Source organism: Platichthys flesus, chromosome 3, assembly GCF_949316205.1.
Source record: "Platichthys flesus chromosome 3, fPlaFle2.1, whole genome shotgun sequence".
NCBI classification, from domain to species: domain Eukaryota; kingdom Metazoa; phylum Chordata; class Actinopteri; order Pleuronectiformes; family Pleuronectidae; genus Platichthys; species Platichthys flesus.
This window is the reverse complement of record NC_084947.1, coordinates 6,350,025-6,368,451: the sequence shown is the minus strand read 5'-3', so window position 1 is coordinate 6,368,451 and position 18,427 is coordinate 6,350,025. Positions and strand designations below refer to the sequence as shown.

The 18,427-nt window shown below is 40.4% G+C and overlaps 1 protein-coding gene across 2 annotated transcripts in view; it reads right to left on the bottom strand.

Annotated features, from left to right (window-relative positions):
- The window catches only part of LOC133939462 (ADP-ribosylation factor-like protein 15), an 86,557-nt gene extending 69,138 nt beyond the window's left edge, over window positions 1-17,419 (bottom strand). The window contains exon 1 of one of the 2 annotated variants that reach the window (XM_062381569.1): window positions 17,050-17,419. In XM_062381569.1, coding sequence (XP_062237553.1) covers window positions 17,050-17,061 — 12 coding nt within the window. In that variant the 5' untranslated portion in view covers window positions 17,062-17,419. Of the gene's footprint in view, window positions 1-10,843; window positions 11,075-17,049 lie in introns of those variants that run through there. The other variant, XM_062381567.1, reaches the window with a different exon arrangement.
- Between the last annotated feature and the right edge of the window lie 1,008 nt (window positions 17,420-18,427).

The following is an 18,427-nucleotide window of genomic DNA, read 5'->3' as shown; positions in this document are numbered from 1 at the left end:
AACAGACCAACAGTCAAACAGCATTGAAGAAATAGCCTCCTTGGCATATGTGATTAATCAATGTTAACAAGAACAACCTGTAATGGGACCAGTATAGCTTATTGGTTACAGTGGCACAAACGTCAGGATTAAAAGATCCACAAGATGAACAGTGAACTGAAGCTGGGATCAAAAGCGATGAATTGATCTAAGCTGCTTCTTTTGGACGACATCACTACATTTCAAGAAGAAGGATCTCAAGCTGTTTGACAGATGATGGGAATTTAGAAACCAAATGTAGAACCTGTGCTAAATCAAAGCTCACAGACAGTAGATACAGTATTCTGTCTATAAAGGGGAAATTATGAGTCAGTAAAATACAGGATTATCATGTTAAAAGCAAGTAATCAAACAGATGCAGCGTTTCCTATCAATAACCTGGGCTGCAGCAGCTCGGCACAATTTAATTCAGGTTCATCACCGGAGAGAAAATTTGTATTAATGCATCACTCAGTTTTTAATCATCTTCTTTTTCAATGTGCATCTGAACAAGTCTTGAATTCCTGTGAGGTGAGTTACAACCACTCTTTGCCCTTTGTGTTTCTAACAGAAAACAGAACAAAGCACATTGAATTACACTTTTATGGACTTGTTTTTCAGTGTTAGTCTTTATTAGCTTGTGTGATGTCTTGCTTCAATATGTCACTGTAAATGGTTTTATCAGATTTTGGAAGCAACTTGCAATAACGATAACTTAAGTCCTTCTGCCTTAAAAGAAAAATTGCTGTGATTTGGGTTTGGGACATTTTTCCTCTTTGAACTCTGAACATTTTGTAGTCGCCTGAGGCCTCACACATAAAACCAATGACTATCAACCCTCTTAACATTAAAAATCAATGCTATAAACGCACTAGTCTGTGTCACTACCTTGCTACACAAACAGTGTTGGGTTTTAAATGGACACAGGGATGGAGCTGGAGTTGCATTATGCAATGGGCATTAAAAAAGAGTAACCTGGCATAAAAGATTAACGACAAAACATCAGCGCATTCAGTCATTCTCTGGATTAGAGTTTGTGTCAATGTGTGTTTAATGACAACAGAGGGCGCCATCAGCCTTTCTTCAGATCAGCAGCTCACTCACATACAGAGCCCAGGCAGCCTGATCCTCACTCTCATAACACTGCAGGGGAGCACATCTAAGGTATGTAAATCGTTAATGATCGGAGATAAAACCAGTTTGGAAGGTTTACATGTTTGAGATGAGAACAGATAGTGGATTGTCAGCGGTGACAGTGTTACCCTAAAACAAGGGATTTCGGAAACAGAGAAATAATTTTGCGCATGACATGAACATGGCTCGACCAGTAATACAGGAGAAGCACCTCTGCAGGGGTCAGACACCCACCACCACGATTCAGTGTCTTACTTATTACTCACACTTCTCAGCACAGCTTCATCCTTTGACGTCCAGCAGAGACGCTTTAATGTTTCCACAAATGAAGCTGACAAAGGCTGAAAGAAAGTCTCTGCTATCTCACCATAAATTGTGCGTTTGATTAATCCAGTACTGCGGTCTATTTAGTCTTTTCTTGGAAAGCGGATTCTCTTGTTCTGCACGTCAATGTCTTTCGAGAGGGAGACAGTGGGTCCGTTCTGTCAACTAATATCCTTAATTCAATTACATGATTCAATCTCAAGAGGAAAAAAAGACATTTGATTGTAGAAAAAACACATTCGATTGAGGACTACATGGAGCGTCTGCCTCACAGTTTCTCACACAGGCCTGAGTGGCTTCACAGAGAGACCAGCATGAAACACAGGAGTCACAGTCGCTCTCACTGATTGAACGTGAATGTAGGTCAAGCTGAGACAAGAGAATAATTCAACAGCATCCGTGTGGTATCAACAACAGAGTCATCTGCACTTGGAGACATCGAGAACAAAAACACCTTTGGAAACACATCAGATTTTGATTAGTAAACAATATAATTGTGGTTATCCAGGATCAGGTTGTACATGCAATCCAGCGCTATAGATACATGATGGAGCTCCACAGCCAACAGTTTCATTTGTGGATCTACAAGTAGTCTATCAGAAGATGTGCCTTTGCCCTGTTATGGACATATATTGTACAACAACAGGTTTCATCCTGTGTGTTTTTAGAGGGAACATCAAACGTCTTTTGACGTTGCAAATAGTGGGAGAACATTTGTAGAATGTAGAATTTAAATAATAACATCCTATACCTATGTCAATACAAGAATTTGAATTGACTTTTGTGTGTACTGGGAGTCATATGATTGATATTAGTGCTACTGTAATTTGTGAGTTTTAGTACCTACAGAGCAACACTTGTCATTACCTTACTCTGAGGAATAAATGTGTTTTTCTACGTGTAAAATGTTGTGTGCAAAATAGCAGCCCTTACAACCCTGCAGACAAAATACTGTCGACAAACTTGTGATTTAAATCAATAAATATCGGATTAAAAGATAAGTGTAAATCACTCATCAACAAGCATCCGCCCTGGTCACCAGGACAATAAACAAACATGAAGATTGAGTTTACTTGATGGAGTGAAAGTATCAGAGCAGAGTTTGTTTTTAACTCTGAATGACATATATATTAAGAAGGGAGCTTGCAATTACCAAATGATTATATGGGGTTGTATGCATGTCTATGTAGTTATAGAATACAGCTGCCCACATCAATTTGAGTCACACCTCCTCCACATGAGGACAAAAATATCTGCACTCATTGAACAAAACTGGAAGAGGAAACCCCTTGATAAGGGATTTGGTCTCACACTGATCAAAGAGGAGTATATCTGTGGGGGGAACAGGTCACAGTGGGAACAGCATATGTATGATAAATTAAATCTTACTGGATAGACAGTTAAAATGTTGTTAACGCTGCTTCAAAAGTTCCTTTGACCTGATTCTGTTCTTGTGGCACAGCAGAGACTTGTCTAATTACTTGTGTTGAACATGGTGGGACGTCTTTATCATGCAGCTGGAAATGGAGCTGTCAGAAATAGTAATTGGAGCATGACCAGCACCAGCTCCCCTGTCACAATTAGGAGTCCCTCAGCGATTGGACTGACTGCGCTGCTGATAGACAACGAGAGACATGAGGTGGAGAAGTATATTCACCTGAAGTCCCTTTAAAAAAAGATGACTTCACAAACAAAGTTAGCATTGGAAAATATAACTTTACAAATTAATCTATTTATGTAGCTTCATCTTGTCTTGTCTCAGAGTTTCCCAGACCTCCTACAACAATTTGCTCAACACATTTGTTGCATTTTGCAGTCTTTAAATGGTGTATGTACATTTGTTCTCCGAGTTGCACAAAACAGCACCAACGCGAACATTAACTGTACGAGGATGACTGGTTTTAATTGAGGAATGTGATTTCTTTCTGAATGGAACTTGATTAAATTTTACCATTCATAAATGAATCACATGAAGAATTTTATCCTGAATGGAACAAATCAGACTAATTTCACATAACAGCTATGAGCTGTCTCTTATTACATATTTTGTAAACGCTCTCTGGCATCATAGGCAAAACCTTTTGAAAGTCGTGTTGGTTTCAGTTGATTGGTTCCAAGATAGACAAATATGAGGATGATCAAAAATCCCTTTGAATTGAAAGCTTTAACAACAGTAAGCTGACTGCAATGACAATCCATCACAAACAGATTGAATCATATTCCACTGGAGCCTGCCGCTACATTTAAAGCTGTTGAATTCGAACTGGGCCAAGAGGAGGGAAAAGAAATGTCTGACATAAAGCCTTCAATCTAATAATGATAAGAAAACACCCACGTCCTGTAAAGTCTCAACAAACTTTGATTAGAAGTAAACAGAAGCGAGACCAGTTCCTGTTGTTTGTATAGATGTAGTTGCAGTCTGCATTTAGAACCATCTGAATTCACTCGGTTTGATCGTTAGCCAATGAGACAGATCGCATAAAGGAAGAGGCCCTCTGGCTTGAACTGCTAAAGTAATTTGCTGCCCACTCAGGTATTACAATGGCTTGTGGACAAGCATATTAGGATATGTGCTACAGGCGGACCCCAGCTCAATGTGAAGATGGGTCCCTGTCATGTCAGGGCAACAAAGACTATTGTGTAAGAGAAATACCCTTTAAGACGTCTCACAACAACAAAACCCTGCTGGATAGGGTTTTCACAGTCAAGGGCACTGTCAGTGAGCTCTCTGAATACAGGACAACAGAACAGATTGGTTCATGTATAAACAGATGAATGATTATATTACATAAAAGGTGTAACTAATGCAAATTCGTTTATTTCAATTTCGACTGAATCTACTTGATGCAACACAATGTGAAGACTCCCTTCAGCTATTTCTAGATATTAAAATATGTTATGTTGATCCCAAAAGGTAGAGTCCATTTGTTTCAAGTCGAAACTAGGGGACTTGCATTGTTGATGTTTAGTTTATTTTCACTGTTGAATCTCAAACATCAAAACTCAAAAGTAAACTGGACTCATAATCATTTGAGAAATCCCCACAGTTTTAAAAGGATATTAAGAGACATTGAGTCTGATTGCATAAAAAAAAATATATAATCTAACTTTACATTTGCCACAACTTTGCCACATTAACACATTATACTATCCTATTGCCACAAGCTGTGTAATGTTCTGCATTATTTCCCATGTATGATAATATATAAGTTTTCACTGTGGCATTTCCTTAGCTTCAGGTCATATGTCATCCTCCACAATAAACAATAAACATGCTTGTTTTGGTCACACCATTTTTCTATCCTACCTCCATGACTAGCTGGCACTATTAAACATGCTTCCCTACGACTCAACCTCTGTAACTGTAGGTTTTCCATGTTTTCACCTTTGTTACACTTTATCAAAAAGTCTTCTTAATGTCCAACAACTTGTTGGCATGCCTAGAAAGAATGTGGTCCCGTAAAAAGTTCCTGGTACAGTCATTGCACGAAAGCCGAATGGGGCGTCGCCCTGCTCTGTCAGCCAATAGATCTAAAACAGGAAGTTATTCTTTGTTGTTTCCCACAAACAACCTGAGCCAAATTCCTTCCCAAACATCCTTGACATGACAAAAATCCCCTGTAGGGACCGGCAGCCGAACGGTACTCTATAGGGTGAGGGTGACCCTTGGTGATCGTTCAATCTTCATCCCCCAAGTACTGTGCTTATTTTGAAGTGTGGGATATTCCAGGCCCAGGATGAGGCACTGGCTGCTCCCATCCTGCCTTTCAAAAGGACGGAAGTGAGCTAGAAATGAACGCCGCTTACACAGTGTGAGAAAAAAGGTATATTTACGGTGCAAAAACCTGTTGATGACATAACAGGCACGACTAAAACAATAGGTCTTTATTAGGGTTTATGAGTCCTGAAGGCTTCGAAAATATGTATAAATATTTGATTGCATTTCACTTGTCTATGTGAGCTAAAATAATTGTAAGGACACAATTTGACGGAGATAAAAAAAACAATCTATTCCAAATAAATGATTCAATTTTCGTTTTCTAGGCTCATGTTAGGACCATTTTGATAAAGAGTTAAAAAGAAGAGTGGATTACACCCTAACGCCTGGAGAATATCAAGATAAGACAGCTAAAAATATCTCCTCCTGAGAACAGGATGCCTTCGCAGACAACAATCGTCATTTCAGAGGTAGGTGTTGGGATTTCCTCCAAACACTGCAACTCAGATTTCTTTCCGAAATGATATCAAAGGAATTTGTATTCAAACCAACTGCCAGGACAAGTCGTGAATTCAGAGCCTCGACAGTTGAAGGGCAAATTTGTGTCGACTGCAGATTGTCTCTACTGTAAAGACCCCGTGGAACAGATGTCAGAGTGCTGCTTGATTCTGCATATTTACATGTGTGAAAGAAACATGAGGCCAAGGAGGGAGATGCTTTGGATATTAATTGATGTTTACAGTAGCCAATATTGGTGAATGTGCAGCACACACACTCAGTGTCAGATTTGACTAGCAGCTCAACATGCAGACTCACGACAGCAGCCTGCTCTCTGTTGTCTACGACTCTCCACCACCTTCGCCTACGCCTGTGGATTTAACTGTTGAATTGGACAGATTCGGTTCCTGTGGACCAGTCGGGAACTGGCAGAATTTACAGGAGAGGAACTAAAAAGCTTTATTATTGGATGGATAAATAGTAATCGATGGAAGAAATATGATTAGAACCACTATCATATTGTTCTTTTGACATAAAAACAGATAAAAGACCAATTAACACATCGATTTAGCTATTTCAGCTTTTTATAGCACTATTTAAATAGGTTATTACATTTTATGCAAATATAGTATTTAATACGATGCAGTACAATGGGGAATAGAAAACCGTCACATGTAATAAAAGTACTCCCTTTACATAGCTGTTACATTCATATACAGCTAATTAAACTTTTCAACAGACATTTAACCTCTAAGCTCAAGAAGCCACGTGGTCAATCATTTGTGTTTTCCTACTCTCACCGAGGCGTCTTTGTGAACTTTGAACACTGCAGCTGGAAACATCTACAGTTATCTATTTGAAACCAGGCATGCATAGAAACTCTGCTTCCAAAACTGTCCTGTTATTAAGTGGCGAGCCGGGCTGAACTTGCAAAATTCTGATCCAACAGTGAACAAATATGAAACAAGAACTCCAGGTTGTTATGCTGCAGATCCATTGGAAAAACATCAGCGGCACGAAGGAATCACTGACAGTTAGAGAACAGTAAAGGCTTGGATGACACCAGTAGCTCATCTTGAACCCAAAGGCCGACTTAAAAGAGAAAGAAGAGGGAGGAGAGTGGGAATGGTAACATCACAACTCTAAACGGATAAGGCATTGGTGTAAAAAGGTAACAGGAGGAGGGGGCTGCTCGCAGCTGATGAGTAAAGACAAACATATCAGGCCCGTGGTACCAGGAAAAAACACTGCACAGCAGAGGAACCCAGGGGACAAAGGACACCATCACAACACTTTCACTCCTCGGGTGTCAAACACAGCCTTCAGCAAGAGGCTGATAAATGATTCAGGTAAAATGATACAGAGAACAGCATTCTGCTCTATTTCTGAAAGAAACTGTGTGCAGCAGACTCTTCTATTTTAATGTTCTAGAGATGTTTAAACTCAAAAACTGAGTCAGACCAACAAAAAAGCCAAACACTGATTTTAGAATGTAAAAATGTTCCTGATATATCAGCCATATATAATGTAATTGAGGCTTCACATTTTACAGTTTAACCATGAACTTATAATTAATAAGTCTATATAAAAAGAAAATACAAACACAACCAAATATATTGAACCTAAATTAAGAAAATAAACTGAATGTTTTTTGTAAAATCTAAACTCAAATGTGTATTTTCTGTAGTAGACTGGAGGATTCAGGTGTTACCACTGTGGTGGCAGCTGCAAAAAACATACAACTTCATTTTTCAGACTTTATAATCTATAAACCACCTTGTCCATGACACGTTAAAAATGTGAAATGTATATAATAAGTAGAGAAAAGACCATAACTTGTGTATAAAAAAAACTTAATATTTCTATAATTAAAAATCTCAATTATTCAGCCAAAACTGAACAATGCGATTGGGTTGGACAAAATAACAGATACATCCATCAATCTTTGTCACCACAATCTGCAGCCCTGAAGAAGAACAACCCTCTAAAAAATTACAATGAATTATTGCAGAACTGTTGGATTGATTCTATGTTAGACCACTATAAAGGGAGTTAGTGGAGGAAATACGGTCCTGGATGATTTTCCAGGTCTGTATGAGGGATAAAAATTTGACCTTGGCTATGTTTCTCAACATCATTGGAGAATCTCCTGGCAAACATAAAGCACGACCCAGTCCTGAAAGTCTTGTTCTGAATGATGTGGCCTTGGGGTCGGAGCATGCAAACCAGTGGAACAGCCATGTTCCACTCCATTAATAGCATAATGAGGTGACCACAAGATGCCCAATACGATCACTTAGACCCTTAATGGTTAAGGCATCCTGCAAAGACAAGGTCTAAAGAGCAGTAGCTATGGTTGCATGTGCACACAGTCAATTATTGTAATGCCCCATGTCACCTGCTGCTACCAAGGGCTCAAACTAAATCTAGCTGAAACCTTGAAGTTAAATATGATACCATCTGATTTATGCAGCATTATGTGTCAGATATGTATGCGAGGATAAGTTGGAACAAAGGGATCTTTTGTTCCAACTTATGCAGCAGTAGCTCTGCAGGGTTGTGGAATGATTGGACTGTTTATCTGGATTCATACTTCACACAAGAAGGGAACAGGAGCACTGCCATAGAAAACCATGGCCAAGGTTATTATTTCTAGTTCAGCATTGGATTTCACTCATACTCACAAATTGATGATCTCTAGGCCAATAAATGTGTGTGTGTTGTATAATAATGATAATGCTTTATTATTCCTCACAACGTCTGCATTGACATTGATTCATTCCACCAGTGGAAAGGTCTATCTTGTTCTAATGAATTAGACTAGTAAGTCACTGTATTGTGTTGTTTCATTCAAAGTGATGGACAGCATAGTTTTTCTTTAGGCTCCAGAGCCCCAATGTGTAATTACCTTTTTAAGGAGGCCCGTGTCAGCTACTGCATTTCCTAAAAAGGGATCTGGGGACCTTTATCTGGTTTATGTGAAGCCAAGGTATTATCTGATCAATGAATCAATCACCTGCTGAACCAGACACATTAAGATGCCTACTAACATGGTTAGTTAATTACGAAACTAATTACTACACAAAGGTTTAACATGCTGCCTCTTTTGCTCGTTTTGGTGTGCACAGTGTGAGTGGGTGACTTCACAGAGAACAATCAGCAGGAACATGGTCGATTATATCGAGTCATGACATGATTGGTCAGTTGTTCACAAAGAGACAATGAGAGCAAGACACTATAAACCTAAAAGAGAAAAGCACAATCTAAAAATGCTTTAAAATCACTGATACAGTTCATTATTAGGTCAGTGTGAAGTTTTTCTCTCACCACAAAGTTCTTATCTGTATTGCATACATGTTACAGCAGTGGGGATGAATCACAGTATTGGTCTCCCAGAGCATCACATGCTGAGGTCGGATTTTGCACACTGCTCTATGGGATATTGTGATGACTCAGCAGGGGCGTCAATCTCTTCAATGCCCACAAGACAATAAAAATAATCACTTCTTTGAACTACACAATCTTAGCCTTAGACTTGTATCGATCCCCTCTTCACGCACTCAATAATCCCACAGTCCATCATAGTGAGGGGCTGAAAGCTGTTATGGTCGTCATGCTAATGGTACGAATGGTCCAAAACCATTTGTCAAACTGCCTCACTTATTATCAGCCTTAAAAATCTCCATATCTTCATACCGTCTACCCACAATTCAACATTTTGACAACAAGTAATGACATGTACTGCTCTGGGCTGTGCTCACCATGTCCTGTGGCTGTGCACGTACACTCATGGAAAGGGTTGAACGCATTCACTGCCTTCACGATCCACAAAAGCACCACAGGCTTCAACAGAGGAACCATGTTCAGTTACCTTCAGTTCCAATATACCTAATGCCCATCTGCTGTAGTTACACTTATTGTGTTTTGAAAAGATTAGCCATGGCTGAGAAACAGTTTTAAATGTGCATCATGCCAATCAAGCAAAACCAAAATGTTAAACGCTCCCATTTAAAAATAACTCCTGTCTGTTATTCCCTGACTAACTCAGCTAGTCAGGGAATAACAGGGAACCTGACAATATGCAACATGAGGCCCTGGTTAAATTACAACTGGTGCAAACTAGAGGCAGGAGATCTCTGAAGTATACTCCATGCATTGTGTCTTGTTCAATGTACGATGTAGTAAATAGTTTTATCACAATTATCGAGTACAAGGCCACAGACAAGAGCCTCGCTCTGACATGTCGCTGTCTCGCTCTCTCCTTTGGATTTCTCTGTCTGAGATGCACAAGAAGAAACGTGAACAGCCTGAAGAGAGCAAAAGACGTGATATCATAGCATATATACATGTTGAGTGTTTATATATTATATATTTCGGAAGGTGAATAGATTTTTTTTTCAGTTATCTGGAAAAAAAATATGCAGCAAGACCAAATAAATCACACTTTAACTGATTGTTAAAGTGCTCTAAAGGAAATTTAAACATATTGACATATGTATTTATATCAGAATCATGGTATAGCAGTACACAATATATGTTATCATTTTTAGGTCATATCACCCAGCTCTACTTGAACATTTCACCAAAACACCTGATGTTGGATATTATAAAACAGGTAAACACCACAATTTCATTAATGTTTAACATCTTTCACCAATAAAGAGAAGACGAGTACAGCTTTAACCACATTGCCTCCATCTGTTGCATCAAATTAATGTATCCATTCATAAGTGCACTGTGCTTAAGACTCATCGACAACCACTGACCAAGCAGCTGAATGGAGATGCATGAATAAAGCACAGTTATCTCTCTTTGTTTCCATTGTCCGAGAAACAGCCTTGATACTCAGAGCGAACGGCCTGTTCTCTGTACGTTTAATTTACATCACAGAGCTGCTCTCCACCTGTTCCACCTTAATATACCGTTGACACCCACTCGAATGGAGCGAAGCGCGCTCTCTCTCTACTCAGTGACCAAGCAACAGTGAAGCAGCAGCAGCAGCCACTGGCGCTTGGTCGGTATCTGCTTCAAAACATAACAGTGGAAGATTAAAACCATGGTTAAACTAATGGCGTTCCATTCACCACACAAACACACAAACATCCCTGCCGCTCTCTAACCAACAGAGAGCCACATGTATTAATTTCTTACCGTGTAAAGCCCGATCCTGCACAAGGCGAGGGAGAGCTGCATGTGCTCCGACATTGTGCTCACCAGCCAGCGTAACCCCGGCAACAAACAAGCCAACCCTCTGGAGTAGGTGACTGGTCGGAGGACGATCCGGAGCAGCGGCACACAGCGGTGTCAGGTCAACAACAGGAGTCCAGCCCCTCACCATCTCACCGCCAGTCGACCATATCCACAAGCCATTTTGATTCAATGCATGAGAAGCAGAGTGAGGGGTTTGTAGACGCTCGGCACCGAGGCTACGGTCTCGTGTTCATTCACCGAAAACACACAACTATTCTCAGGGATCAGTGGACAGACACAAGCTTGAGATTAGTTTGTGAGAATCTCTCTCTCTCTCTCTCCGCAGAGATTAAGGGCTCAGTGACAACTAGGGATACAGAATAAGACTGCAAATTGGATTAGTCACCATTACACACCCACACACTATTCCACGTACTGTACGAGAAGCATGAGGTATGGAAACCGGCGCTTTCTTTGCATGGAGGAGGAGGATGAAGCGATCGACCACTTGAGCTTACAGCGGCCGTGGGGATTTCTGTGACTGTTGTGGGAAGCTTTGTCCGAAGTCCGTCTGTTCGTGGGGATCTGTGAGTCATGTTCAAAAAGCTTGTTTTGGTCAGCTCAACTGTCTTGTGATGGTTGCTCCCAAAACCTGCTGATGAACTGCAGTTTTAAAAACATAGAATACTAACTGTACTGCACTGTAAAACTAATATTGCTTTTATTTGAATGATTATAGAGACAAAAACCTACAGTTCAACATGCAGGTTCCCATCCTTTACCTCACTTGCACTTTCAAAGCCACTCAGAGTAATCACACTGGACAAAATCCCATCACAGCAGTGGCCTGGTGGATCATAAACAATATCAGCTAAATGTTTACTGTCCCTGTCTTGCATAACCACTATATATATATATATGCAGATTTCAGAATTAGGATGTACTCACACTAGGGCTGGTTACCTTGTACTGTTCTGGAGTCCTGTCCTTCCTCCCAATTCCCCCCCAATGGCCTGCCCTCACATTGAACTTAAGTTTTCCGCACTCGGGCACAGTTGAATCAAAGCACTCAGGAATCTTTGGTTGAGAGCATAGAATTAACTAAGATAGGATAGTTTTGCTAGCAACTGAATTAAATATTAACCATAGCTTATTATCACCATCTTCTCCATTTTGGTGGTTATTATGGGAAAGGACATTTCTCACTCTGCTTTTCACAGAGCCATCTGACTGCGGGAGAAATTTGCAGCTCTACTCCCAATCCATTTTTTACATTCATCAATAAGGTGGAACCCCCCCCCCCCACCCCACCTGCTAATAACTCAAGTATTCTCCAATGAATTAAATGTCCAAACAGTAAGAGTAGAGGTTTCCGTATGACAAAGCCTTGAATTTATTATATTTTTTAATTAAACACTTTCAACTAGGCTGCACGCTTTGCAACTCAGGTAAATCTATTCCTGTTTTGCAGTGAAGTGTCAGCTTATTTCACAGTTTTAAAATGTTCGGTCAAACAGCAAAGGTTACACCCCGCTAAACAAATCATAGAGGAAACACAGCTGGGTGCACATGGTGTGCCAGGACTGTGATTAGAGACCAACCACAATGTCATTAGTTTGATATTATTGGTTTGACACAACATGAAGCTGTTTTTGAATACACACACATACACACGTATTCCCTGCAGAGAACCTGAATGTAACAAAAGTTCCATATTTAGATTTAAGTCATAATTATGAATTGTGAAAGCTCAGTGGGGAGATAAAACACTTTTGTCAAATGTTTAGCTGTTTAACAAGTGTTTGACTTTCTCTGCTCATAGAGAAGAGTGTAAAACCAGAACCTTCACCAGGAGGAAAATAGAGTCGATACACTTGAAACATAATCATTTAAAAATATCGTGTTAAATATCAACACTGACATTTTTTATCTTGATTTAATTGTTTGTCATATAGTTTTATAGTAGATCATTAAATTCTTTTAAAATTAAAATCTAAATTCAATTCAACAATATACGATTTTCTCAGAAACTCAGGTCACGATAAAGCTAATTATCAATCTGCATTTGTTTATGGCTATTAAGGACCCACAGCTATTCAAAAGAAATGAGCAGAATAATACTCCACTGCAGCAAATCAATGTCCACTGCATTTGTTTTTCTACTGAAGACAAGCTTTGTAGGGACCAACACAATGGGAGTGGTTATGGTCTGAGAGAATGAAAAAGAAATAAAATGCAATAAAAATATAAATAAAGTTCACTAATGCCTCTTTCGACGGACAGTCCATCAAGTTATGAGGACATCAATATGGAGCTCAAAGTGATCCTCATAATTATCGCTTTATGAACCCCCATAACTATTTCCTCATCTTCCTGAGCAACACTGATGCTGCTCCGGCCAGAGAAGCTGACTCATGAGCACTCTCCACAGACACAGGGGAATCACTGCACCGAGCTTACCAGCAGACACTGAAACCTGACGTGCAGCTGGAAGCTTCGAAAAGCAGGGAAAGAAAGTCAGGAATGCTGTTGTGCTCATAAAAGGTATTTGACATTACCGCTGGGGGCAACGCAACCTAAATAACGGGTATGTTTAGGGAACTGTGGCCGACTTGGCTGACCTCTCCTTTCAAAGTAAAACCTGATATTTGTAGATATATTTTTGTGAGATGGTGGTTGTGTAGGTGTAGGTGCTTTCTGTTTGCCTCTGAAGGGAGTTTGGCAGAGATGTCTGCCGGCACCAGTGAAGTGTGTAACACGGTCAGACAGTGGACAAGATTGAAAGGAACAGTAACACCAGCCTTGTATCCCATAGACCGGACTCATATGCTGCCAAGAAATCCCCATCAGCTCCACTTCCTGTCTAGCAGTGGAGAGATGTCTATCTGTTATAGCCTGCTATGTGCAGGAGATGTGCCATGAAGTACAGCTGGTCTGCCAAAAAACTCACACAGGCTTCTATCGAGACAATTTATTTCCATTAAAAGGTGTGAGGTTGTTTTAAAATGTGAGAGTTGCAGAATGTTCAAGGACACCCTCCCACATTTATCCCACATAAAACAATGTTAATCCTGGAAACAGAAGCTAATAACTATTTGATTAGAATTCTGCCATGATTTCTGGGTAATATTTCAAAATAGACTGTGCTTTTAGATTTCCATGTTATAAAGACAGGTAATAATAACTGCTGAGTTTATTCAAAACAATTGCTTTACATCACTTCCAACAACCAGTCAGACCACTCCACATTACAAATCTACATGTTCTGTTCATGCAACTACACAGACAGGAAACCAGGGGTAATGTAAACAGGTGGTGGACAGCAGGGGCACTCACTGACACTAAGCTTAACAGGTGTTTGGTCCTTGCTTATTGACAAAACTATTAATAGTCCTGACGACTGTATAACCGTTTTCAAGTTCATGTGAGGTTCAACATCCCTTCAAAAAATTGAATTATTATCTCTGTAGAAATGTTCAGGGCAAGTTGTTTTTTTCTAAAGTGCAATTTAAAACTGAAGCCTAAGTGCTACTACACGTAATGGGTTATTATTTTTGATGAAGAGTATTAATGATTTAAGTATGATACACATATTCACCACTTAACGGTGAAATGCGTCAAGTGTTCAGGAACAAAAATGCATTGAATTCAATCAAAATTAAATATTCAACTGAACCGTTGAATTGAAATCCAAATCATATAATATGATGGAATGATGCTTAGCTCTTTTTCACACAAAGAAAACATGTAATCCACCGTTTAAATTCCACCAAACTCACACTGGCTGTTTAACACCAGGCAAAGCTAATTCTTTTTACAGCCTCATAGATCCGTCTTCTTCAAGGGCAGAGCTGCACACAGACAACCTGAGAGTCAGTCCACCTGAGATAAGCCTCAGTCGTTTGTGTGAAGCAGCCATAAATAACTCTACATCATTGGCAGAAGTTGAGGGAGATTGATGAAATAACCTTTAGGCGGTGGATTTGCATAAATAAACAAATGTTGTGCAGTGGAGTGAGTTGAGCTCGAACTATATGGATTTTATCGGGACTGGTGCTGGTAAAGATGCTCGGGTGTACAAAATATCTGACCAAAAGTAATATCGGCCGATATATTATAACAATGATTCCTGAGATGTCATTATTAAACAATCATGGCAAAGAAATCTAATTGTGACAAACAACAAACTAAAAACATGAAGATAAAAACACAAACATAAAGAACTTGAAAGTTATATAGAAAATAAACATTCAAAACATAAAAGGGAAATATTATTGTTCATCCTTTCAGCATTATTTATTTTGTAAGATAAAAGTTTCAATATCAGTCTGTGTCAGCTAACTATTATTGGCCAACAAAAGAAAAAGTTAATGTCCATAACATCAATAATGCTGAATGCTCTGGTCGGAGTTAAGAGAAAGTGAAAGTAAGAATACAGTCTTAGTTTGTTCTCATCTATTTGATGTCACTCACAACACGTTCATTGTGTCCTTTCTGGTGAAGTCTGCAAAAGGTTGTGGGTCCAAGAGCTGTTCCACACTCACACTTGTAATTCGGTACGACTGTATCGTGGCAACAGCTAGCACCAAATTCCTGTGTCAGAGCTGCTGTATCGTGTGATCTCCCCCATTGCACCGACCAGGCAGGAGTACAGTTCTACAGAGGGCTCAAAGCTCCATGCAGCTGAATCAGAATCCAGCACAGTCCAGACTTCTTATGTACTACATTCACAACTCAAACCACAGTTAATACCCCAGCAAATGTGCAACGTTGATGTGCTCCCAATCCCGCTCGTCCCAACCACCGTTATGTGACAAGTGCTTTCACGTTCCTGTTGATTTAAAGGAACGAGACCTAGTTTGGGCCCGGGTTCTGTGCCAGGTCTCCAGCGTGGCACAGCAGGAGAGGAGGCCCTGCGCCTATTGAGTGGCCGACCTCTCAGGACAGCCAAGCTCCAACGCTCCACAGAGTTACAGCTGTGCCTCGCACAGAAAACTGTTTGTCACAGAAAATCTCCAATCATGTAAGCCGGACTATTTGTGTCGTTGTTTGCTCTCAATATGTCTGCAGAGCTTAAATGTGTTAATATTCCAAATCGGACTAATACTTATGGGTTATTTTTACTCGACCACGACTGATCTCTTATGATGTAATGTGAATGCAAGTGAATAAAGGCTGTGCTGTTCTCGAAGCACGTCAAGCAGAGAAAGAAGAGAGATTGGGGTGAAACTGATTTCATTCAGTTTGTGTCACGAGGGTGCTCTTATTGACGACAATACCCTTTGTGTTTGTCGGTGTGTGTCTGTGTGTGTGTGTGCCTTTGGTACCAACAACTCTCCTTTTGACATGGAACCAAGTTTACAAAATAAATCAGCACAAGACACCGAGAGGCCAGTAGCCCCAGACATCCATCAGTCGGGTACGGGCACAATTGCTCTTTGTTGCAGAGCGGGACTTTGTAATCTTGACTCTAAAAGAAACGTCCTGGTGGAGTTTGAAGGTCCTTCAGGTCCCACGTCTTGGGAGAGACATTACAGACAAGCTGATAACACTGGGTGGGCAAGTTCCTGTGCACTTCACGCCGTCCCTCTGACGTGACAGCACATTGTCTTTGTCCTCTCTCCCTCTGTGGCGTTATGAATTCCCAGGGAAAGCCCTCAGTTACGGCTTCCTCTCTATTGTTGCGAGGCTCCAGCAGCTCCCCACCCCATATTCTCCCATGGCCAACGCCGGTGCAAGTGATTTGACCTCTCATGGAAGGTTCGGTGACGTGGGGTCAAACAAACCATCCAGGAGGCTGATGCACCTCGAACCCAGGGAGACAAGTGACAGCTGGACTCTGGCAGATCCTCCTGCAGCTTCACCCTCAGCTTCAGGAAACATCAACAGCTTCAACGTGTCATCGTGAAGCTAACTGACCCACAGGGGGGTGTAGCTGGTCGAGCAGTGTTGCACATGTAAACAGATCGTGGTTCGGGTGAACCGGTTAGACCTCACACACAAACACACACACAGAGAGAGACAGAGACACACACATACACAGCTGATACATTAGCATGAGAGCAGCTACACCTCTGTGTTGTTGGGTTAGCACACGCACACACACCTGATCCAAACTCACTGCTGGGACCAGTGTTTGGTTCGAACCAGCAGCCATTTGCACTCACCAGATAATCCATGTACTGTCGCTGAGCAGTCACAGCAGCACCAGCTGGTTTTGTGGTAAAGCCCTCCGTGTTTTAGTCCCCAGAATGTGACGGGTTCGAGCCGCACGTCGCTTTGTATTCCCCGCCTTTCCACAGCAAAATAAAAGCAGCAGCCCTTCGCTGGGTTTTCTTTTTTGCGAGCAGGGATTCTTCTCCTCCGTCTTTCTCCTTCGGTCCAGAGGCAAGTTCGACGGCGGCGGAGGTCGAGTCGGTGTCGGACGACGAGGCCCCTTCGGTCCCGGCTCTTTGTTAGTGGGTAAAAAAGCCGTGTTCCGCCGGCGGAGCAGCTTTTGCACCTCAGTGTGTCACTGGGTGTTTGGTTGAGGAAACCAGCGAAGCCCCGCACCGCTACGTCACGCACGTCCACTCGCTCACGTAGCGTGGTCACATGACCAAACACATGGAGGCTATTTCTGCTCCGCGGGGGAGAAACCGGCCGCTGGTGAAATCTGATTTATCTGGTTTCACGTGAACGCTCCACACCAGACAAGTTATTATGTGTTTCATATGAAGCCTGTGGATCTAACAGCTACATAGACCATATTATTATTAGGGTTATTTATTTAATATAAATAGATCATCTCTCTCACATTGGCTTGAGGAGAGGACTTTGTAACTTCCTCTTATCAGTGATGTAACAACATGTCGATATAAAAGGTTCAATAGTAAAATACTAGAGAGATCAACTGTAGCAATGTGACGGAATTAAATATCTTCAAAATATACATATACAGTATATACATGAGTGTGTGTATACATGCATACATACCTGTATACAAACATATATGTATGCAGTATACACTTTATACACATATAGACACTATATATACTTATGTATACATAGACACATACACATACATATACTTATATATACATATACACATACATTGTACACTGCATACATACATACATGCAAATAAAAAATCATGCACACAGTATAGAATATCATCGAGATAGTTAATTTTCAGCACATTCTGTACATACAATGGCTGCTTTATATCAAATGTTATAACACAATTCGACAAACACTTAAATTTGGATCAATAAAGTACATCTATCTATCTATCCATCTATCCATCTATCTATCTATCTATCTATCTATCTATCTATCTATCTATCTATCTGTCTATCTATCTATCTATCTATCTAATTATCTATCTATTTATCTATTTATCTATCTATTTAATTATCTATCTATTTATCTATCTATCTATATAACCATCATAAAGTAAATGACAATGATATCAAGTTTAGAATGTAAAGCAAAATCCTAAAGCAAAAATCAAATATCAAGTTCATAAGTGCAAGAAAACAGATCACTTTGTAGCGATTTTAATAC